General features: G+C 42.8%; 6 protein-coding genes across 9 annotated transcripts in view; 4 read left to right on the forward strand and 2 right to left on the reverse strand.

Annotated features, from left to right (window-relative positions):
• Positions 1-9,723: 9,723 nt before the first annotated feature.
• LOC134187845 (kelch domain-containing protein 2-like) lies at positions 9,724-19,189 on the forward strand. Of its 3 annotated transcripts, none has more exons than XM_062656011.1 (7): positions 10,138-10,274; positions 11,502-11,609; positions 11,675-11,839; positions 11,909-12,053; positions 12,111-12,395; positions 17,325-17,710; positions 19,123-19,189. In XM_062656011.1, the coding sequence occupies exons 2-5, from the start codon at positions 11,574-11,576 to the stop codon at positions 12,239-12,241; spliced, it is 477 nt and encodes a 158-aa protein (XP_062511995.1). In that variant the 5' UTR covers positions 10,138-10,274; positions 11,502-11,573; the 3' UTR covers positions 12,242-12,395; positions 17,325-17,710; positions 19,123-19,189. The 3 variants fall into 3 exon arrangements, with proteins under 3 accessions (XP_062511993.1, XP_062511995.1, XP_062511994.1); XM_062656010.1 differs by having other exon boundaries at positions 12,111-12,206; XM_062656009.1 differs by lacking the exons at positions 11,909-12,053; positions 12,111-12,395; positions 17,325-17,710; positions 19,123-19,189 and having other exon boundaries at positions 9,724-10,274; positions 11,675-11,823.
• Positions 13,499-14,421, forward strand: LOC134188235 (putative ATP-dependent DNA helicase Q1). The gene has a single exon (XM_062656432.1). The coding sequence runs from the start codon at positions 13,774-13,776 to the stop codon at positions 14,419-14,421; it is 648 nt and encodes a 215-aa protein (XP_062512416.1). The 5' UTR covers positions 13,499-13,773.
• On the reverse strand, positions 14,580-15,423 carry LOC134188231 (uncharacterized). Its single transcript, XM_062656427.1, has one exon. It carries the CDS (start codon positions 15,283-15,285, stop codon positions 14,620-14,622), a length of 666 nt encoding a protein of 221 aa, XP_062512411.1. The 5' UTR covers positions 15,286-15,423; the 3' UTR covers positions 14,580-14,619.
• Positions 16,100-17,096, reverse strand: LOC134188236 (uncharacterized). The gene is made up of 2 exons (XM_062656433.1): positions 16,153-17,096; positions 16,100-16,108 (listed from the first exon to the last, which is right to left on the reverse strand). The coding sequence occupies exons 1-2, from the start codon at positions 16,771-16,773 to the stop codon at positions 16,100-16,102; spliced, it is 630 nt and encodes a 209-aa protein (XP_062512417.1). The 5' UTR covers positions 16,774-17,096.
• LOC134187647 (probable serine/threonine-protein kinase DDB_G0271682) lies at positions 17,443-20,255 on the forward strand. Its single transcript, XM_062655799.1, has 4 exons — positions 17,443-17,710; positions 18,021-18,024; positions 19,123-19,453; positions 19,585-20,255. Exons 1-4 carry the CDS (start codon positions 17,443-17,445, stop codon positions 19,903-19,905), a joined length of 924 nt encoding a protein of 307 aa, XP_062511783.1. The 3' UTR covers positions 19,906-20,255.
• Positions 20,256-21,634: 1,379 nt separating this feature from the next.
• The window catches only part of LOC134187883 (uncharacterized), a 5,716-nt gene continuing 5,648 nt past the window's right edge, over positions 21,635-21,702 (forward strand). For both annotated transcript variants that reach the window (XM_062656051.1, XM_062656049.1), the window contains exon 1: positions 21,635-21,702. This exon is cut by the window's right edge and continues 333 nt beyond it. In XM_062656051.1, coding sequence (XP_062512035.1) covers positions 21,669-21,702 — 34 coding nt within the window. In that variant the 5' untranslated portion in view covers positions 21,635-21,668.

A 21,702-nucleotide genomic window follows, 5' to 3' on the forward strand; every position in this document is an offset into this window, starting at 1 on the left:
TTTTACGACTTCTCTAGCTGTTGTAGAGGAATCTATTGAAAGGGTATTAGATTCATCCACATCTATATCTAGATCTGCCACACTGGTTTCATATGCTACAGAGTCATGTTGAGTTGCTTCATCATCGTTGGAATTATGTTCAGCTGTACATTAATCAATTGAGATAGATTAGTTAACTTGCATTAATTGTACTTGGTTCTTCATAGTAGTAATTTAAACAATTGAAAAATGAAAACAATCCCAAGATTGAAGAAACTTCTACTAAACTTTGAAATTATGTCTACATTTGTGCCTGTTGTCATTACTGCGTGTGTGTGTTCTATCATGTGTAATTTGCAGTTTTCTTTGTGGTTTTATAAATATAGTACAGTTGATTGAGATGTTATTAATTAAGTGAAGAACAATTCATGCACTGACATAAACGTGTGAACTGTTGCATAGTGACTTACATTTTGAAAATGGTTCTGGTGAAACACCACTGATTGAGTACATGTGGTCTCTCAAGACCAGATTCACTTGCTTGGAAATGTCCACTGGATGTCTTGCTAATGGCGATTTTCTAATACGTTGACGTCGTTCCTTGAGAGGAAATATGGTTGGAACAGCGTTCCACTTAAGTTTTCTTTTTCCATCAGCCCTTCTGCACTCAAATTGTGATTCATCAAAGTGTGCCTTCAAAATGATGAAAATTCCATGTACTTCTGCAGGAGACTATCATCATTATTAAAAAAATATGCACAAGTGGACCAACTTAGCATGTAGCTGCCAGACATACCATCTAGGCAGTCTACAAATAATATCTATATTAATTAGTTCAAGATCTGAGTCTAATAGAACCAAATCCGCTTTGGCTGACATCACGACGCGTATCTACTGTACCGTAGTGCGTGAGAAATACGATAAACGCTACGGTATTTATGTACCTCGCACAGGAGCGCATATGGCGATGCTATCCAGTTCTTGCGACTTACTCTAGCCTCCCAAACTTTTCTTCTGGCACGATCCTTAGGGAACCGAAACATTTTGAATCCATTTTCTGATCTATTACTACAGTTCCAAGCGCAGCAGTTAACCATAGTCTCGCTAGTGGGTCGAAACGCGCCTAATGCCGGATACTGTCTACACACGACTGGAAACAAAATGGCGCCCATGCGATCACGTGATCACAAATTCCATAACGCCCATGTCGCAACTCTCTCTATATATGGCTCTGGTTGGAACGCTAGCCTCGTACCAGACCCTCTCGCGCCGTCATGCCCGGTTACCGTATAACACGACAACGCTGGAGAGGGTCTTGGATCATACCGCCTACTTTCTTCACCTAGTGCCACCCCACGTCATCTAAGTGTCACCCCACGTCACCAATGTCAACACTCTCATGCTCTTAGTTAATTATGAAGCTATCCTTCCATCGAAGGTATGCTAGCTGTGATATTCGATTGCATACATTCACTGTTACATTTCGTTTCTGTACAGCTGCATGAGAAGAGACCCACCTTGCCGCATGGAAAGAGATTCATTCACAGAGGGAGCTCGATCCTGAGTTCGATTTACGTTATCTGAAGCTGTGAGGTCCAATGTGATTCGATCAGCAGTCAAGGTAGCTTGGACTAGGGATGCACTAGGCACCGCTCTATTACTGTGCTAGGCTACGAGAACAATACAAATCGGGAAGCTCGAGTACGATTCGAGAACATTTGGAGCCTGGCAGAGCGTGCCGTCAGACACGGTGTTGACTTCCGCTCTAGAGTCTCTTGGAGAGGAAGTCCTCTTTCCCAGAGAGGTTGGCAAATACGTAGAGCTTGCGTAGAGACAGGATACCAACACTGAAAGGAAGCAAGTAGAGTACGAATGGAAGGCCAAGTCTGTTGCAAGACATTCCGTGTGACACATGAGAATAACTATTAGACTAATCGTATTAGTAGCTTGAGGCTTGGTGACATACGAGCTAGTTTGATCATCTAATAGCATAAACAGTAGGCGGTATGATCCCAGACCCTCTCCAGCGTTGTCGTGTTATACGGGAACCGGGCATGACGGCGCGAGAGGGTCTGGTACGAGGCTATGGAACGCGACGCGACGCAACGCGACGATCAGCTGCGCGCTCATATTGTGAATGTAGCTTTACTCGCCAAGTCTCGTACTATGAATTTACCGGCCGTTGTTGTCTGAGACTCCTCGGGCACGAACGGTAGCAGTCGGTCACTATTAACCGTCCGGGGGACGTTTGGCTGGGGCATAATGTTTTCTGAAGTAGGCAGGGATCACAATAGTTCGAGACATATGTATTGGAGTTCACAATTTCTTTAGTTTAAATGCAGCTCGTGGCCTAGCAGACAGGCACCTTATCTCAACACTTACTTAATTAAGAAAACTGGTATGTGTGTGGCATCTTAATATATTAATGCCATTTTGGTAAAAATATCCTTACTGTCGTCACGCACAAATTAGTACTATATGCGTTACGTACTGTGCATGGGAGGGCATGCATGGCTATTCCGCCATATACTATAGTAAATTCCGCATTTCGCTCAATGCATCCTTAATTGGTACTTCTTGATTCGTAGCATACGACACACGCGTCTATATTTACACAGGTAGACGACATGCTGTCACAAACGCACAACATTCACATGCATGCACAAAAAGGTGCGTTTCCCTGACGCGTTCACGTAGCACGGCTTATATGTATTTTTTCAAACAAATTAAATTAACAATTCTATACTGTAAGTGTTTAAAATCATCATCATGACTTATTGAAGTCAGCCATCGTCTTCGTATTCCTCTTTCGCTATCTCATCGGAAGGAAGAGGAAGAGGAGGAGGTGGAGAACGTGTTTGTGTGTGTGTGTGTGTGTGTGTGTGCGTGTGTGCGCGCGCGAGTCAGATTGTTTACACGTGTATTGTGAAAGGACATCAGTATGGTTCAAATAACAGGTGGGTTGATACCATACAATGAGACCTGGTATCATTGAATATTGCCCTGTCACAAATGCCAATGACCACACTTCATGCCGGAAAATTCTTCGATGACGAAGTCGATACTTTGACGAAATTCCAGATTTTGTGTTTTAGGTGTGTCTGTGCAGTGGCGTATGAAGATGTTCACGAGAAGGGGAGGGGGGGGGGGGCTATACCATGGATGTCATCATGAGTAAAGCTAAAACTACCTCGCTTGCCAGACCGTAAAAAAGATTTGCAGAAGTTAGTAGCACAGAAAATTTCAATTCCTACAGTGAGTGAGGGGGTTTCATCCCACCGGTTCCTACGCCGGTGGTGTGTGTGCATGTGTGGACACCCGTGCCTACATGTGTAAGATTTAAAGTAAGAGTTAGGGCAATTTTCTAAGTATATACAATTCGGTTCATTTGTGGATGCCAAAGTTTGACGTTAGTCTCCGGCCCAAAATTTTATTTACTTTACCTGTATACATCTACTGGAGTGTCATAGTCGTCACAGCGGAAAACTTCGGGAGCAATCCACTGGTGGGTTTCTATGGCGGTAGTAAGTTCGTTTTCTGGTTCCAGTAATAACGGTTGAGTTATGGAAGAATACTAAACCTCGTTCAGCTGTCTGGCGACATTTTCAGTCTTGACTAAGCATGTACTCCCGAAATATGCCACCTTCTCCAAATATCTGTTGCTCAGCAAACAATTTCGCAATGGATTCTCGACGGTTTCAGGTTATAGAGAAACTCTATGCCTCTGGCCATGTCGAGTGCAAACGACAGTTTCAACTTTGTCTCAATGACGCAATCAAACTTGTTAACATCGAATAAAGAGATTCTCTCAGCATGTACTCTATAACAAAAAAAATCGACTTTCGTCGTTGCGAAATTTGCCTCAACCTACCTATGAACAAGATGTTCGGTTGCCTGATGAATCTCATCACCTCAATTTCTGTATTTTGTTCTGTACACCACGCAGGACCTTCAGAAAGAGTCTTGATCTATCCGATCATGAATGACAAGCTCAAGTGGGTCGACGACCCAAGCGTTTGTGAGATTATCGAGTTCTTGCTCTTTGCGCTCGATACTTCGTTTCTGTTCCTTTTTAGTGGAACACAGTCTCACCACGGCCACAGTCATCAACACAATCACAACGACACCAGCAATAGAGTACGTGGCCATGGTGCACTGTCCTTGACATTTTCTTGTAAAGCCAAAATCGCATTCACAGTACACTTATGGTCCGGGTAAGACAACCCGGCACGATCCGTACTCGCAGTATTTATCCACACAGACACTACATTCAGATGTTTGCCTCCTGCCGACACTATCAGTCATCAACCCCGACGGATAGCAGGTGTAATTTGGAGAGAAAGAAATTTCTGAGAATGTTCGGATGGAACACGCCTTGCATGGTGACAAGGAAAAGTCCTTACTAAAATGCCCTTGGGAACAAACCAATTTCATAACAGAAAACTTACCTGATGAAGGAATATTTTCTAAACCAGGATTGTGGTTTCCACGTTGCCTCGATTCCAATGCTATCAAAGCGTCTTTTCTAATGATAATATACGGATAGAGTGCTTGATCTCGGGGAAACGTCTTTTGTGATAGTTTCGTCCCTTTTTCATTTTGACACTAAACGCCTACTCTCCTTTCATATTTTCCGTTGCGAACTTGCATTAACCTCCATCGCCTCGTGGATACACGTACTTGCCGGCATTGGCCTCGATCTAAGATGTGGCGGTCACCGATGAGCAGCCGCCCGTTAGAATAATGTGGCATCCATACGTCGCCATGGAGTGAAAGCAGCGGTTTCATGGCGTTCGCACACCGACGACCGTCACGTCTTTCCAAATGTTATCTCCAAATTTAGACAACAGAACGTTCTGTTACATGCTATTTCGTACTTGCGGTCTGTGCGGATAATTGATCTGCCATAAACGAACATTCTAGAGTCGAAGACCGTTGAGGCGTGGCCAAAGACGGCGAACGATAAACCACTCGATCCCCAAAGAGGTCGTATGGCGGTCCGTTGAAAAGCGTTCCGTTCGATTTGACGTTAAGCCTCCACAAATCTGCAAGCTACAGCACAACGTCTCGTCTGTAACCGTCACCATATATTATACCTCCAAATACAATCATTCCTATTTCATTTCTCTTTACCAGAGTGTGATACCTGCGCCCTATAAACGTCACCGTCGCATTCACGGGTTCATAAAGCTGTTTGTCAAATGTTAGGAAATAAACAAAGTGCATGGTATTGCTGCATTCTAACCTTTTATTAGTACTATACCCAAAAGTCGAAGACGAATTCGAAGACATGTAATGACATCCGCGGAAAACGAGAAAGATCGATTCAGAAAGGACAACTCCTTTGGCGCAAACGGGTCCCATTTTGCCGGAAACGGAGAACAAGAAGACCATCTCATTCTTTGTAACATTTAAAACCCACATGTCGTTTACTCCCAAGAAGGTGCTGAAAGGTTCACCATTAACATCCCAAACGCAGAAATTAGTTTACTATTAGAAGCAACATCCGCCTCAACATTCTTTCTTTCCCACAGAGGAGTTAGCACGGGTTTTGTCATAAGAAACCAACAGACAGTCCGGTTGGACATCAATCTTAGGTACCAGACGTCGTCAGTGGGCATTACTAGAGAACCCGCCATGATCAGTCCTCCAAAGATCGCAACCGCTGATCCAAAAACTACAACAGCATGTAAAGATACGTGGGGTAGTTTCCGGTTGAAAGTAATCTGTAAAATGTCAAACCAATATTATTGTATTAGATTGTATGCAATAGTTAGACGTTAACAACAAAACACCAACATCGCTTCTGGATTGTCGAAGAATACACCTGTGATTTTGTACTGAAGGGAAGACAAGATCTCGGTCAAGTCACGTTGTAAGCCACAAGATTGCAAAGACTTCCTTTTTGGCTCGAGTCGTTGTTTTCACCAACGTAGATATACATCATTGTATTCTCAAATACTGATAAGGCTAGGTGATTGTATCTGGGTTTTGGCCACGTTTCACACTTCGTTTGATCCGTGTTTGCGACGCGTTCTGTCCAACGATATAACACTCCCTCTTCAACACATTGCAACTCCAAAAAATGTTCTAATATCGTCTTTCTTTTGAATTCGAAGTAGCACTGACAATTCCACCAAACACAAACATTGATTCCTGACATTTGCACCTTTAGGAGAGATCGATTATGGAGACTTCAGAATGTGACCGTCGAGGCGACAGGCTCTAGGGAATCTTCAACAAACTGTACTTGTCTCCAAGCAAAGCTGCCAATCTCGATATCCATGCTTGTCCATTCGGCAGTGGATCATCGCAATTCCTTTACAGAGACTAATCATTGTGTAGTTTTGCTTTGCTGTCAGGTATTCTTGCCTTGGAACGTAATCACTGAAAGATGGTCTCTACGACTTGTGATATAAATCTAGATGTATGCGTTGTAGATCCAGGTCCTGTGAGACCGGGGCTGTATTCTCCTCCGTTGAGAACGACTGCGTCGTCAACGTACCCGTTTTAAAACAATTTTTATCGCCTCTCCTATCGCTCTGAGTCTGCTTGGAAGAACTAAGGCCAGCTGTTGTTCCAAGTTTCAAGCGAAGACCACGCGCATTGTAGGATGGTGATGATAAAAATAATTTCGAGACTTGGTAGGAAGATGTAAAGAGAATACGGCAATATTATATGGAGCGGATGGCGCTCCATAATATTGACCGTCCAGGGGCAATTGACAAGTAAGAAATCTACAGAAATCATCTTTTTGGCCATTTTGTATAGATAAGCCTCAATGCTGATGCTTATCAATAGAGACTGATCATTGACAGCTTTTCGTTCAGTAGTGCAAATGACGTCACTGCACTGCGCAGAATCGTCTTTCAAGAATTTTTGATCACTTCAGAAGTTAGTTCATAGTCACACACGTTTTACTGAAAATAATGGACGTGTGTACATACTCCCATCCTGTAACTTCTCTTTCTATATCATTTCTACTGACTATATAGTTAGAAAACTGAATCACCCCGCAGAAATTCATCATTAGTTGTATTGTCATCTTATAGTCTCGATAAAAGAGGCATTATGACCCCCGCAAATTTACGAAACTGCGAGGCTATGTCTATGGTCTGCTCAGCTTCGATGCATGTTGAAATAAAATAGCTTTACTAGAGCACGTTTACTCGAACCATGCAGGTTCGTCTCGATCTCCCCTCCTGTCTTTCGTATGTCTCTGACATTACATCATGTACAGACATATACACTGTGTACTTAGCCAATGCAAGAGCGAATCTGAAACGACGCTCTTCCTCTCTATCGAGACTGAATTAATACGTTTTTCTACTTTCAAAAAATTCCTTTAGCAGCATCACATGCGTTCAAAGACTCGATTATTGATCCGGTGTATCTCGACGTGTTGCGTTATGGTTGCTCTAAAGCTGCTAATGCTCGTCATGAGCGCCAGTAGCCGGGAGCTATCAAATCCTTCTACATCTCAAAGTCAGTCGAATTCGGACGCTTTTGATTCATCAACTTTCAATACATGGACGGAATTCGGTGGTAGAAGGAACAGTTGGCCTTCTTCAATGCACAACGCCATAGCATTGCCGATACACATAGTTCGCAATGAAGTTTCGTACGAAGCGGCCATATTGCATGAGAGAGTCCCGAATGAGGATCTTGACGTGATGTGGATCTACGACGTCCGGCAGAACGCTTGGCGATGCATCAACGCAGAGACACCGCAAAGAGACTGTCTTTCGCAAGAACAAACGTTCAGAATGCTAACTCGGTGTAAACAAGTCGTTTTGACGTATTTCTCGAACCACGTGACCTGGGCATTCAACGTCAACAACTCCTGGACGCGATTGCGCTTCGTCGACCAATTTGTGCAGCCTCAAATTCGACAAGCATTCTCAGCCGTGATCGTTCCCGACCCGTCGACCGTCTGCCAGTGCAAAGAATCAATATTAATATTTGGCGGGAAATCTCCAACTACCAACACAATACTTAAAGATCTATGGGAGCTCCAATGCGTCAAAGACGAAGCTCTATACTCGTGGAGACAACGAACAGAAAATGTAAGTACATATGCCATCGGCCACGGACCGAGATACGATCACGTGACCATTTCAGCATCTAACAACACAATAATGTACATCTATGGCGGCTATTCCATCGACTCGACCCACGTTCTTGAGTTCAACAATCACCTTTTAACGTACAACGTGTGGTCCAACACGTGGAACGAAACACATTCGCCATTCAAGTCCGACATCCTCCATGGCGTCTTCCTAAACCTTCCCTTCTCTATGTTAGTGTATTTCGGTCATAAGGAAATCGCCGGATATAGATTGATAGAGAAACGTTGGTTTCCAATTCGAGAAATCGGTTTCGACGTTAGCACGGTTGATATAGAGCGTGCAGCAGTCGTCGCGTTTGGATCAAAAATTTGGTTTTTGGACGACATTCACTTTCTCGTACTTTCAAAGTATGGCATCTGCAGATGATAGGAAACGATGGCATTACTTGTTCAAGAGTATCCAACAAGTAACTGACAATAAACGTGTAGTAATATCTTGCCAAGCCTGCCAACAACCTACTTCACTTTATTAATAATAATAAAGTTGATGCTAATACCAACTATGCAGTCACTAAGTGTCATACATCTAATTTGCAGCGAAGGTGGCGCTACTCTCTGTGTAACTCTACTTTACAGGACTTCTCTAATTTTGGAAGCCCGACGACGCTACTGCACATGTAGAGTGACTGCAAGCTAGTCAAATTAAATGCATGTAATTATCTACCCTTTATCACCCACGTTGCCATCCGGGCTACTTTTAATTAATCTGCATACATGCCTGCAGCTATCAATTTATTCCAAGCCACTAGAAATCACAAAATTAATTGTAATAGCTTCAGTTAATAACTTAGCACTAGTAGACAAGATCGCTAAGCAGTCGGCAACAATATTCCATGCCGATATCGATGCTAAAGGCGTGCGCTGGATAATGTTGAGGGCGAGGTTAAGGTCTGGCTACGCGAGACTACGCAGCGTATCGGCATGCTCGCCGAAATCTACAAGTTTTTCGAAACTGCGAACGTGTCTACGCTAACAAGAGCAATGCTATTGCTAAGTCTGGCTTTGGGCCGATGCTGTTCAAGCGCATTTGGCATCTGTAATCAGTGCATTGTCTTACAGTTGATGACTTGATGGCTGCATGTATGACATTGTCTTGAATACTGCTGTACATGTACAACAATATGATGTACTATACGTTACTGTTGCGCGACCGACCTTACATGGAAGAACCCTAACAAATCTATGTTCCGTACACAAGAGTTTCGCGCTCTCTGGTCTGGAGGCTCGAGGCTAGTGTATCACTGCGCTTGCGCCAGATAGTCGTCTCATCTTCTCACTTCTCACAGATTCAGCGACATCTTGTCAAGAGCAAGAATGGGTAACGGTAAGTTATTGTTGTAAACAATCGTCAGTTGTTTTATGAAGAGCATCGTGTTCTGTTTACGTATTGATTGTTTTATATTTAAATAGTTAAATAATAAAATAGACAAAATTTTAAAGTAAATTCTCTTTATGTTTAAGTCATTATTGTATCTTACTGCATGTATTTGTGTATTGTAAGTTGCTACATTATCTAATATTAATTAATTGATCAACATTGTTGTTGTTGTTCTGTCAAGCTCTGTAGTTGTTTACTACACTAAACCATATGAGTGTGTTCAGCACACAACTTGTTGGTTTCACAGTATGAGACAATGATGAAGTGTTGTTGTAGCTCAAGCATTGAAATCTTCACCAGATGGAAGAGCATGCCATGAGAGTGTTGTAATAGGAGAGAAAATGTTGGTTTGGGGAGGAGAGACTCGGTCACGTGGTGTCTTTCACTCGCGAGTTAACTTGTTTAGTGTGAACATGATATCTGGGGTGTGGCATGCTCACACTGCTAATGCTAAAGACAAACCAACAGGTTGTAGAGCAGCATGCAGTGCTGTAGTTGGCAATACCATCTATTCATATGGAGGAATGATTAGTGAATCACCATATAGAACGTTAGATGAATTATACAAACTGAACATTGAGGAGATGAGGTGGAGGAGAGTGGAAATAGAAGGAACAAAACCTGCAGGAAGAAGTGCAGCAGCAATGTGTTGTGTGAATGGCAAACTTATGATGATGGGTGGATATGGTCCAATGACATCAGACAGACGACATTCACAAGCTGAAGACAAGGAGAGTAGATCCATGAGTGGTTGGAACAATGAATTGTGGTTATTTGATCCTGAGACAGGTGAGATGAGTTATTGAATATGTTGCTGGTTATGAGTTTGTAGGAGATTTTAGTTTACAGTGTTTGCATAACATCTTAAACAAAGTCAGATGAGACGACTATTTCACGAATTTTACTATTTTGTGAAGACTAACTATTGCAACCCCAAAGTTACTTTAAATTTTGCTTGTATTTCCCAAATTTGTTTGTTGGTTCTGTATTTATTATACAGCTAACCACTGTCATTTACTGTAAAGGTAGATGTTATTTCCTTTCACACTTTTGTGGGGTAAAATGTTTACAGCTTTAAGATTTGAAATTATGGCACGTAGTTTTATTTGTCAATATATTGAAGTGCAGCCAATGGGTGTTGAAGTAGAGTTTTTCAATTGTGTTAATTAACAACTCCTTATATGTTAGTAATCTGAGGATGAGGATGCTACATGTTGTGGTGAAATAAGTCATACTTGTAGTTACTTATATCAGGTATTTCTTTGTTGTGGGGACTACAGGAACAGATCAGTAGTCACTGATCATGGCAGACAGGGAGACGAGCGTACTGCAGTAGCTAACACATGGCAGGTTATGCTGTGCTGTGATTGCTCACACATTAGAGTCGTAAAACTGTCCTAATTTTGTGAAGCTGGATTGGTACGGCAAAGCCACATGACCTAAAGCTACTTGTCATGTACCGTATATCTGCAAATACTGCCCCATGGGGCACTATTTTCATAGTTCTAAAAACATTTGGGTGTGACCAACTAACTGGCACTGTGGTGGCTGGTCTGTTTACATCCAGGACCTTGGAGTGTCGCAAGTTCAAGTCACAGTGATGGCGGCGAGCTATGCCATAATTTCCTTAAGCAAGAAACTAACATAATTGCTTGTCCTTACTCAGAAGTATGAATGAGTACCTGGTCAGTAACTGGGGTCCTCAGCGGCCATCGGCTGTGACGTGACATCAGCCACTGGCGTCCTGGTGAGACTTCGGGTGCTCACACCACAGTTGGCTTCACATGTCGGTGCTCCTGCAATTGCCTGGCCTGGCTCCAGGAGTTTGCTAGCACAGGCCCAGAGTTCCCTGAGTAACGCACAGGACCTAGAGTAACAGCTGGGGGCGTGACTTCTGAGAGGCAGCTCTTGACATTTATGTTAGGTTTGTGTGTGTGTGTGTGTGTGTGTGTGTGTGTGTGTGTGTGTGTGTGTGTGTGCGTGCGTGTGCATGTGGCTAATATTTTCATGTTTCAGATTGTCGGTCTCCAGTGTGTGTGACTAGTTCTAAACCATCTCCACGTGCTGGTCACACACTGACAGCTGTGGATGAGAAAAGAGTCATCTTGTTTGGTGGCTTGGATGGTCAGAAATATTTGGATGATTTGTGGTTATTGGATGTGCAGAAAAAAGTAGTGTGTGGTTGATAGTGTTTATCTGTGTTGCAATTGTGGCCACAACCAAGAAGTCTCCACGTTATGTGTACAATATGCTGTAAAGATGAAGAGATTAAGGTGTTACTGATGGGAGGATGGGATGAAAGTGTTATGAAAGACTGTTGGATGATAGATGCGATGAGAGGCAGCATTGAGAAGGTCAGAAGGAAGAGAGAGTGTGGACACACAGTTTGAATTAAATGTTTGGTCATTGACGTGTTGTGTTAGCTTATGATTGATGGTGACGTGTTTGCTCGCTGTGCTCATTCTTTTGGTTGTGTTACACTATCAGATGACACGGTAGCCATCAGTGTATTTGGTGATCGTTTCTCATCTAATTCTGTTATCTCCAGTCCATGTTTCTATCAGTGGAGTGAGTAACTGTTGATTGATATCTACCATGTGTATAATAAACTCATTTTGTGTTTAGATCCTCATCATCCATCAGTTCTTCATAATGGTTTTCCAGCAGCAGGAGATGCTCTACGTGCTGTTTCTTCTGAGTCAACAAGTGCCTTACTTGCTGGTGAGACAAGTCAAGAGGTGACAGTCACATGTTAAACATGAAAACATGTTGGTTGATGATTTGTGTGAAAGACAAGGCAATTAATGGAACAAATTCGACATCTCACAGAAAGAAATTCACAATTCCAGAGTCGAGTAGACATAGCGAACGATTAAAGGATGAGTGTAATGTGCAGCTGAGTGTGGAAAGGTAGCCTCGTACCAGACCCTCTCGCGCCGTCGTGCCCGGTTCCCGTATAACACGAAAACGCCGGAGAGAGTCTGGGATCATACTGCCTACTGTTTATGCTATTAGATGGTCATCTTAGCTCTTATGTCACAAAGCCTCGGGCTACTAACACGATTAGTGTAAGTGCTATTCTCATGTGTCACACAGAAAGTCTCTGGGACGTGGACGCGTTTCTCCCGCGATCGCCAATATATCTCTTACGTTGAACAACCTGCAGCATGTTTTCAGAGGCGTAGAAGACACGGTAAGCTGGGAGGTGGGAACCCTTTGGGTAGGCCGTTACGGAATGGTAGAATCTTTTTATTAGTACCAGAGTGGTAGGTCTCAGACATAGCATAGGGTATTTGATTCGCACAGCTGTGCGCACTCTTCACAAAGCGCGGAATGGCTTCTGAAAGCGCGAATTTTGAACTCGGTCTGAAATCTGTTCTTTCCGACGTATTTGGACACTATAGTTTTCGTGAAGGTCAGCTTGAGGCCTCCAAGGCTATTCTTTCGAACAAGGATGTGTTTGTTCGACTGAAGACTTCGGGCGGCAAATCTTTGTGCTACCTACTGCCTGCCCTTCTCTTGAACGGAGTGTGTGTGATCACAAGCCCGCTGATATCATTGATGCATGATCAGGTAGGTGTAGTTGCTTGAAGCAGCCAGTTTGCTTTAGTTATTAGCCTCCTGATGATTCAAGGTCGCCAAACTGGTAAAAAAGGGAGTGTTTGTCACACGAATTGAGTTCTTGTCAGACGAGAAACTGTTGAAAGACATTTCTTCCAGCAAGTACAAACTAGTGAGTAGTATTGGACAATCTTTTGGTCAGGCAATGGTGGGTAACAGTGGTTTGTCTAGTTTATACGTCTCCAGAAGCGATCACATCAAGTGTTTGGCGAAACGCATTGTCTAGGCAATTGAAGACAGCAATCTCCTTCATTGCTATTGATGAAGTACATCTGATCGAAGAGTGGGGGTCTACATTTAGAACTTCTTACAAGGAACTAAGTTTTATTCGTTCTTGCCTGCCTACTGTCCCAATTATGGCTCTCTCAGCAAGAGCTCCACTTTTCCTTATTACTTCTGTAACCCAACATCTGAATATGCCTGACTATGTTCTAGTATCTGGATCTCTAAATCGTCCAAACTTATATTTTTCTTTGGATTCATCCACCTCTATTTCGTCAGTCTTCCACTTGTTAGCTTCTATGTTGTCCTCTGTAAAGTATTCTAAAGATATTCCAAAAACTCTTATATTTTGCAGATCAAAGGATGTTTTGTATAAAGTGTATATTCATCTTGTGTACAGCTGCAGTAGTATAACCAGGGGTACAGTGGACAATACCATGCCACAATGACACTTGAGGGGCGATCTCAACACTATGGAGAATTCAAGTGTGGCAAGCAGCGAGTCATGGTAGCTACTAGTGCGTTTGGCCTTGGTGTGGACATTGATGACATCAGTGAAGTTATTCTATTCGGTTTGCCAGACAGTGGATCTGAGCTTGTGCAACTTGCTGGACGTGGAGGGAGAGATCCACTAAGGTTGTGCCTTGTTCGGTTTGTGGCACACTCTCATGACCGTAGGCTGTCAGTGTGCAACAACGAAATTGTGACTCTTGCCTCAAATAAGGTCTGTTTGAGAAGAGTTCTTGTTTATAAGATTTTGCAGTCAGATGAGCCATTACCTGATAGTGATTTGTGTTGTTCGTTCTGCAATGCATCTGATGAGCGATCTCATATTTTTCAGCCAGAGGTGGATTGCACCTTACCACTTCCTCCTATTCCATGCAGATCTGCACCGTTGAGATCACGTTGTGTTGTTGCTGGTCAGAGAGCTGCTTTGAGGAAAGCACTACTTGAACTTAGAAGGACGGCAGGTGGCACAAGATACAGAATGAGAGGACTAGATGGGGTCTTATCCATGTTAGTGATTGATAAACTAGTAAAAAATGCAATAAGATTCGATCAGAAAATGATGTTAGGTCACTATGAGTTGTAAGGGACTTCAGTTTAGCAGTTTTTAAGTTAATTGAGTTTCACATTCCTTGCACTATAGCCAATATTAGTAGTGATGGTACAATGAACACTTCAGCTTGTAGACATGTTTTAAGAGAGATTACAAATCACTAGTAACTCACTTTAGGCTATGTTTCTCAATACAAGTAGTTACGATATTATGTACAAGTGTCTATTTCTGTCATAGCTGTATGTCATCAAGAGAATCAATTTCTTCATGGTCTTCAGTGGACTGATTGTCCTCAATTCTCAGGTCTGTCTTACTTAGGAACTTTGCAATCCATTGCTTGGATAAGGCAACTTCATATCCTTTTTTCTCTGGTGTTGTGAAATGTCTGTTAGATGGCAACTTTCTTTTGGGAATCCGACAAGTGACTTGACTGGCCAATAGATTGGATTTCATCATTTGGATGTCTTTTTCAGCACTTGTACTTGTATGCCTTGTATCTACATGAGGAGCATGAACTTCCTGATCGCATAACAGTGCAGCATCATGTAATAGCTGAGATACTAAGCTTATTACTCTTAAATGATGGAGGGTGATACTGCCACCAGAAGATCGTAAAGCTGTTTTGATGACAAGATTGTGGTGTTCTACTGCCATGTCTATTGCTTTCCCATGACCAGGTATGCCCAGAAAATTAACAGCTCTGTTGTGAGTTACTATGTAAGCAAGCCTCTTGGAAAAGTCAGCCTTCAGATTGGCTAAGAGATTTGCTGCTTCATTGCTGTAGTTGCTTCTCTTTGTTGCGAGGAAGTACAGTAACCACATTCGCCAATGTTGGATAACTCTTGGGCCATCTTCGTACTTGATGGCTTCCCTCAAATCTTCATAAAGGAGGGCCATGCGCAGAAAAGAACGATGGAAATTATACAGGTTGTCTGCATCATGGTCATCTTCATCTGTTCCTATAACTAGCACGTCATTGGCGAATCTCTCTGCTGTTTCGTTTAGCCATGAGTTCGTTATAATGGTTGCATCTTGTACAATCACCAGGATTCTCTTTCGCCCATAGGAGGCGTGCTGAAGGAATATCTGCTACCCTTCTACGCCGAGCTGCACGAATTGCCGTGCAAGTCGCTTCGTCACCGACAACACATTGTTGAACAGTGTCATCTATCGCCAGCATTTTTGAAATTCTTCAAGAATAGTAACATTATTGTCAGTGTAACTTTCATCTATGTCTATCACGGCAATAGGGTGGATAATAGATTTTGTTGTTGGTCGGTCATGGTTGTCGTATTGATGTCTTGCTTTAAGGTGATTGCAGCATTTGAACCTGTGTATGAGTACCTTCTGAACTCTTGTCTGAGCAGATTCGTGAAATGTTTTGTCGTCATCATCATTCGGTAGAATGTCTTCCACAGCTAAATCTCCTCGAGTGCATTGTGGTAATTCTGTTGTGTTGTAATCAGGTGGGGTAAGTCTGGCTACTTTGACAGCCAAACGGCTCGTGAAGTTCCATGCCTCTGTATGTCTGGCATGTCTCTCATGGGTGACACGTTTCTCAATATTTATGTTGTCATAGGCAACGATCCAGTCTCCATGTTGAAGCTCTCTGTTCTGCTCTATTGCCTTTGCAGCGTTTTCCACATACCTAAAAGTTTGACGATATGACAAGCAGACACCCATATGGTTAAGAGTAGTAACGACTTGTTTACTAGTTGCCCTGGCAATCAACATCAAACTAACTAGAAGCTGAAAACCGTTGACCTTGTCACTTGCCTTCTTCGCTAGTAAGCAGACTGCTGCCAAGCTGTAGATATCTTTTGGTCCTGTAGTGGTGTCAGTTTGGCCTATCGAGGAAAGCAGTGATGTAATTTTGGGAGCGTGTGTAAGTAATTGGCTGTGTAGATTATGTAAACTAAAGTCTGCAGTCAGTGAAGATGCATCTGCTGCATCAACTGGACCTGTTGACATGATTCCTCCAGCTCTCTGTAGCGCATTCAGCTCTGCGTTAATTTCTGTACCTACTTGATGCCACTGGATAGATTGACTCTCAATAATTGATTGTTGCAGTTCAGCCTCCAAGTCTTGTCCGCGCTTCTTTTCACGTTTGAACTCAGCTTCTAATTGTGTAATTCGTAGTAGATGGTCAGAGGTCGGTGATGTAATATCCTTTGATGACTCTTGTATGCAAGAACGTTTGGCTGGACTTTCTTCATCATCACTCTTTCTCCGGATACCGCAGTAAACGTATGAGCGGCAGCCATGAACTCTGGCGCTTTTTCTCTCTACAGTTGATCCAAAGGCAAGGCGCACTAGCTTGCCAACATCCACAGAAGACAGCGTTGCCTTTGCGGCGGCCAACAAGCTACAGTTGACGCTGTTCATTACCACTTTCGTTGGAACTTTATCTGATGAGCTTCCCGACTCATATTGTTCTTGTAGCCTAGCACAGTCATAGAGCAGCGCTTAGTGCATGCATAGACTCCAGGCTACTGGTGATCAAATCACATTGGACCTTACAGCTTCAGATAACGTGAATCGAACTCAGGAGATCGCTCTGTGAATGAATTGGTTTCCATGTCGCATAGACGAACGAAAAACAAACAATGAATGTATGCAATTCTGGGATATCACAGATAGCGTAATGCCTAATTTGCTTTGATAGAAAGGTGTATTGTTACAGCATAATGAACTAATAGCATGAAAGTATTGACGTTGGTGACATGGGGTGACACCTAGATGACGTGGGGTGACACTAGGTGAAGAAAGTAGGCGGTATGATCCCAGACCCTCTCCGGCGTTGTCGTGTTATACGGGAACCGGGCACGACGGCGCGAGAGGGTCTGGTACGAGACTATGGAAAGGTTGGTGAATGAGTGATGGATAGTGATGTGTTATATGAATGGAAACGTACAGTACAGTTTATTGTTGTTTAGGAGCGGAAAAGATGAAGCCAGAGCTTTGTGTGAGGAGAAAGACAAACAGATAGAAGAATTGATTGACGAAAGGCGAAGTCTCCAACATGAAGCGGAGAGACTGAAGGAGGAGACGATCATGCAGCAGAGACAGTTGCATTTGAAAAAGAAAGCTGTTGATAGTTTACGCAGGAAAAGAGACGAGAGACAGAGAGAAATGAATAGAATGAGAGAAGCGAAAGGAGAGCTAGAACAAAGGGTAGAAGAGATGAATTTATTGCTGAAAAATGCAGAGACAGCAAGTGAAGATGCAGAGAGAAGATTAAGGGAGAACGAGGAGGTGCTGAACATTGCAGCAGAAGACGTACAACTGAGTGATAAGGAAATAGGCAGTGGAGCATTTGGATGTGAGTTGCATATTTTCTGTTCATGTGTGTTTTAAATGAGAAACCAAAAGAAATTGCAAGAAGTTTATGGAAGAAAAGTTGTGTCTTGTGGTGTGTGTGTGTGTGTGTGTGTGTGTGTGTGTGTGTGCGTGTGTGTGTGTGTGTGTGTGTGTGTGTGTGTGTGTGTGTGTGTGTGTGTGTGTGGGTGGGTGGGTGTGTGTGGGTGTGTGTGTGTGTGTGTGTGTGTGTGTGTGTGTGTGTGTGTGTGTGTGTGTGCACGTGTGTTTGCATGTGCATATGTGCATGTCTATGTGCATTTACGGTGTTATAGCTCAGTTGGTTAGAGAGTCATCCTGTAGAGTGAGCACATCAGGGTTGCAAGTTCAAGTCACGATGCACACACACACACACACACACACACACACACACACACACACACACACACACACACACACACACACACACACACACACACACACACACACACACACACACACACACACACACACACACTGAGTGATGGTGAGCTATGGCATAATTTCTTTGCGCAAGAAACTCACACACAATTGCTTTTCTTGACTCATGAGTGCCTTGTTATTGACTGGGGGTAGACAAGACCTCTGGCTTGGCAAAATAACATCTCGCAGCAGACTGGTATGTGTAGGTCTTGCTGTCCAGTTTCAGAGCTGCGCCATGCCAGTGTCCCTGGATGCTCTGGCCAAGCTCCAGATGGGTCGTTAGCTTTGTCCCAGAGACTGTATGTAGTGCAGCAAGGTAAGGGAGCTATTTTCAGAACTGAAGAACTGAACATTTGCCCATTGTGTGTGTGCGTGCGTGTGTGTGTGTGTGTGCGTGCGTGTGTGTGTGTGTGCGCACGCGCGCATATTTTGCTACTAAAGGAGGTTGTATAGATGTGCAGATTAAATGATGGAGGCTGCAATGTCTTTGTCACATTTTTAGAATGGCCAATGACTGACCATAGAAACAGTTATTGCACAGTTATTAACCAGATTTGTCTAGTGAGACAGATCATTGAAATGGTTATTAAGCACAATTCAAGTGTACGTATTTGCTTGTTCGACTTATCAAAGTATCCAGACATTCTCTCTCGTAGCTGGTGTACAAATACAGAGTAGAGGTTGGGTGTGCAGCTTGTTGATTACCATCTAATTGTATAATGACATATGATCTGTTGTGAGGATTAAGGGTGGGAAGTAGTAACTACAAATGTAAGTCAAGGTTGTTGCTTGTCACTTGTTCTTGTTAATATCTACTTGGATATATGATAGTGTAGGAGGCTTCTTACTTGTTGATAAAGCTCAAATTGAATACAGGGCTGAAGGCATACTTTTGTGTAATTAGTTTTATATTTATTTATGTGCTGATGTGTTGATCATATTGTGTAATATTTGATTTTTGTATGTGTTGTTGAGCTGTTTGTGTTGGCTGCTGGCGTGGCTGCCCAGTGGCTGCCCAGTGGCTGTCAAAGTGTTACACAAGGAACTGGCAAAGGATCATTACCAGAGACGTCTGTTTGAACAGGAAGTGTGCGTTTCTTCCAGATTACATCATCCCAATATTGCGGTTGTGTGTGGTGTCGCTCGTCAACTCGATGCTCCATTCTGTCTGATTATGGAACTATTACAGGCTTCATTGTCAGATGTCATTGAAGCAGCACACGTGAGTGGCATCTACTTGACATTGAGAGGACAGACAGATCTTGCTCATGTTTGTTTGAGTGGCCTCACATATTTGCACAATTTGGTAAGCAGACTGTATGTGTTGTTTAATTGTTTATCTGTTTGTGTATTTGCTTGTGTGCATGTTTGCTCATCTGCTTGTCTATTCCTCAATTGTTAGTTTTGGTTTTAGTTTTTATTTGTTAATGTTTGTAGCCTCGTCCTATTCTGCATGGTGATATTCGTCCTACAAACATCCTCATCACATCAGTGATGAGAGCAAAGATAGGAGACTTGGGTGCTGCTCATTTTACTGATGGTTCACTGTCAGTGGGTCCTATGAATACACTGTACGTTGCACCAGAAAGATTGGCCAATAACGCTTTACCCAACAGGCAACAAGCAGATGTGTACAGTATGGGAGTAAGTCTGGGAGAGTTGTTTACTGGATATCAAGGGACTCGTGAGAACATAACAAGACAACTGCGATCTGAGTCAGTGGGATCTGCGTGTGGTGTGTTGTCAGATGGCTCATGAGGATGGCAACAATAGAATGGAGGCAAGTGAAGCTCTCAATGTTAACGACAGAGTTGTGAGGAGTGAGGAGTACACAAGATGTGGTCCACGACATATGGTGAAGGGAGCGACAGATGGAGTAAAGAAGGTGACACTGTGTGAGAAACCATGGTGAACAGAACAGACAAAAGTTGATATCAATGAGTTTATTGTTGTTACTCGAGTCTGTGGTAGTATTAGATGTTGTTGATGTGTAGCTATCGAGTTGACTGTTTGTTAGTTGTCTTTGCTGCAGGCGAGCTGACAGTTACTGCACAACCGCAGAGTCACAACATATCAAGACTGCTACATATTGTTTAAGACGTCATAGACAAGTTAAATGTATTATTAATTAATCATATATATATATATATATATATATATATATATATATATATATATATATATTGCATTAAATTTAACTCAGATTGTCAATAAGGAAAGTGTACCCATTGTCTAGAAGTCTAAGGTTCACAAACTAAATATATCATATCGTCAATGAGGCAAACAAAGCATTGAAATCTCTCCACGAATCCAAGCTAATCTGTAATTAAATTGTGTGTAGTTAATGCCTTAGTACTAAACACAAATTGCCTCGTCTGTCTGTCCGTCCGTCCGTCCGCCCACCCGCCTGTCTGTCTGCCTGTCTGCCTGCCTGCCTGCCTGCCTGCCTGCCTGCCTGCCTGCCTGCCTGCCTGCCTGTCTGTCTGTCTGTCTGTCTGTCTGTCTGTCTGTCTGTCTGTCTGTCTGTCTGTCTGTCTGTCTGCCTGTCTGTCTGTCTGTCTGTGTATCAGCTTGCATGTTTTGTCTGCCTTCCTAAAATTTTACTATCAGTTTTCCATCCAAGTCTCCATCTATCTGATAATCGTCATTTACACAATCATCAACATACCAGTTTACTGCCGGTTGGTTATCAAATTGTATTTCATCTACAATATGACTCTAACACAAACACATCCTAGAGTCAGAACATAAATCTCAAAGAACACCAAACACAACACACTCACCAAGTCAAACATACTAATAGCATTCTAATGTTCTCATCAGACACATCAGCAGGCGATCCTGGATACGCAAACACCCACAACGTCTCTCATCACATCACAACAAATTACAAACACTCTAGCCTGCTCTCGTAGAAATCCCTGCACTAGGAACGGTCGTTGAGAAAGAAAGAACACGAAGTGAGTAAAATATGGAATCTGATTTTTACCTAATAGGCTATATGATACATAATAATGGAAGCAGCCTAGTAAATAACTAGTAAATGCTCGGTTAGTATTGTGTTTGGCGAGCGATGGTGTTCTGTATTATCTATCCGCGTAACAATGGTTGCGTTACGTAGCAATAGTTTCCGTCAAACAAACGCGGGAACTCAGAAAACAGACTTTGAGTTACTCTTCTTCTAGTTGTCCTCAATTCTTCGTACGCTTCAAACGGATCACTCGTTTACTTAGCTAGTCGCGTATAACAATGGTCGGTAGCGTGTACACGCACTTGTATATATATATATATATATATATAATGCTCTAGTCTGAAGAGTCAATGGGCAAATTCGACCAAATTTCGAGCTGCACGGACGCATGAAGTGCCCCTAGAGATATTGAAAGCCGACGTACTCTCATATACTAAACCAACATTGCAAACGAGAGCAGAATCGCTACAAAAACGTTGTCACGTGGGTAACATTTAGGGTTGGGCACTAGATAAACTTGCAGCTGGCTTCAACACTTGCTGGCGTAAACATGGCAGAAACTCCTGTTCCTCCTCTTCGCTCTC

The sequence above is a fragment of the Corticium candelabrum genome, chromosome 12 (genome assembly GCF_963422355.1).
Source record: "Corticium candelabrum chromosome 12, ooCorCand1.1, whole genome shotgun sequence".
In the NCBI taxonomy this organism is placed as follows: Eukaryota; Metazoa; Porifera; class Homoscleromorpha; order Homosclerophorida; family Plakinidae; genus Corticium; species Corticium candelabrum.

What these genes read in the sequence shown, in the direction of transcription:
- LOC134187647 (XM_062655799.1), top strand. Translation starts at nt 17,443, where the DNA reads ATGCAGCAGAGACAGTTGCATTTGAAAAAGAAAGCTGTTGATAGTTTA. An exon ending in TCACATATTTGCACAATTTG is followed by an intron (nt 19,454 to 19,584) that starts GTAAGCAGACTG and finishes TAATGTTTGTAG; the next exon opens with CCTCGTCCTATTCTGCATGG.
- LOC134187845 (XM_062656009.1), top strand. Translation starts at nt 9,827, where the DNA reads ATGTTGGTTTGGGGAGGAGAGACTCGGTCACGTGGTGTCTTTCACTCG. An exon ending in GTTATTTGATCCTGAGACAG is followed by an intron (nt 10,275 to 11,501) that starts GTGAGATGAGTT and finishes TTCATGTTTCAG; the next exon opens with ATTGTCGGTCTCCAGTGTGT. An exon ending in CTTGTTTGGTGGCTTGGATG is followed by an intron (nt 11,610 to 11,674) that starts GTCAGAAATATT and finishes TGTGGTTGATAG; the next exon opens with TGTTTATCTGTGTTGCAATT.
- LOC134188235 (XM_062656432.1), top strand. Translation starts at nt 13,774, where the DNA reads ATGACACTTGAGGGGCGATCTCAACACTATGGAGAATTCAAGTGTGGC.
- LOC134188231 (XM_062656427.1), bottom strand. Translation starts at nt 15,285, where the DNA reads ATGGCCCTCCTTTATGAAGATTTGAGGGAAGCCATCAAGTACGAAGAT.
- LOC134188236 (XM_062656433.1), bottom strand. Translation starts at nt 16,773, where the DNA reads ATGAACAGCGTCAACTGTAGCTTGTTGGCCGCCGCAAAGGCAACGCTG.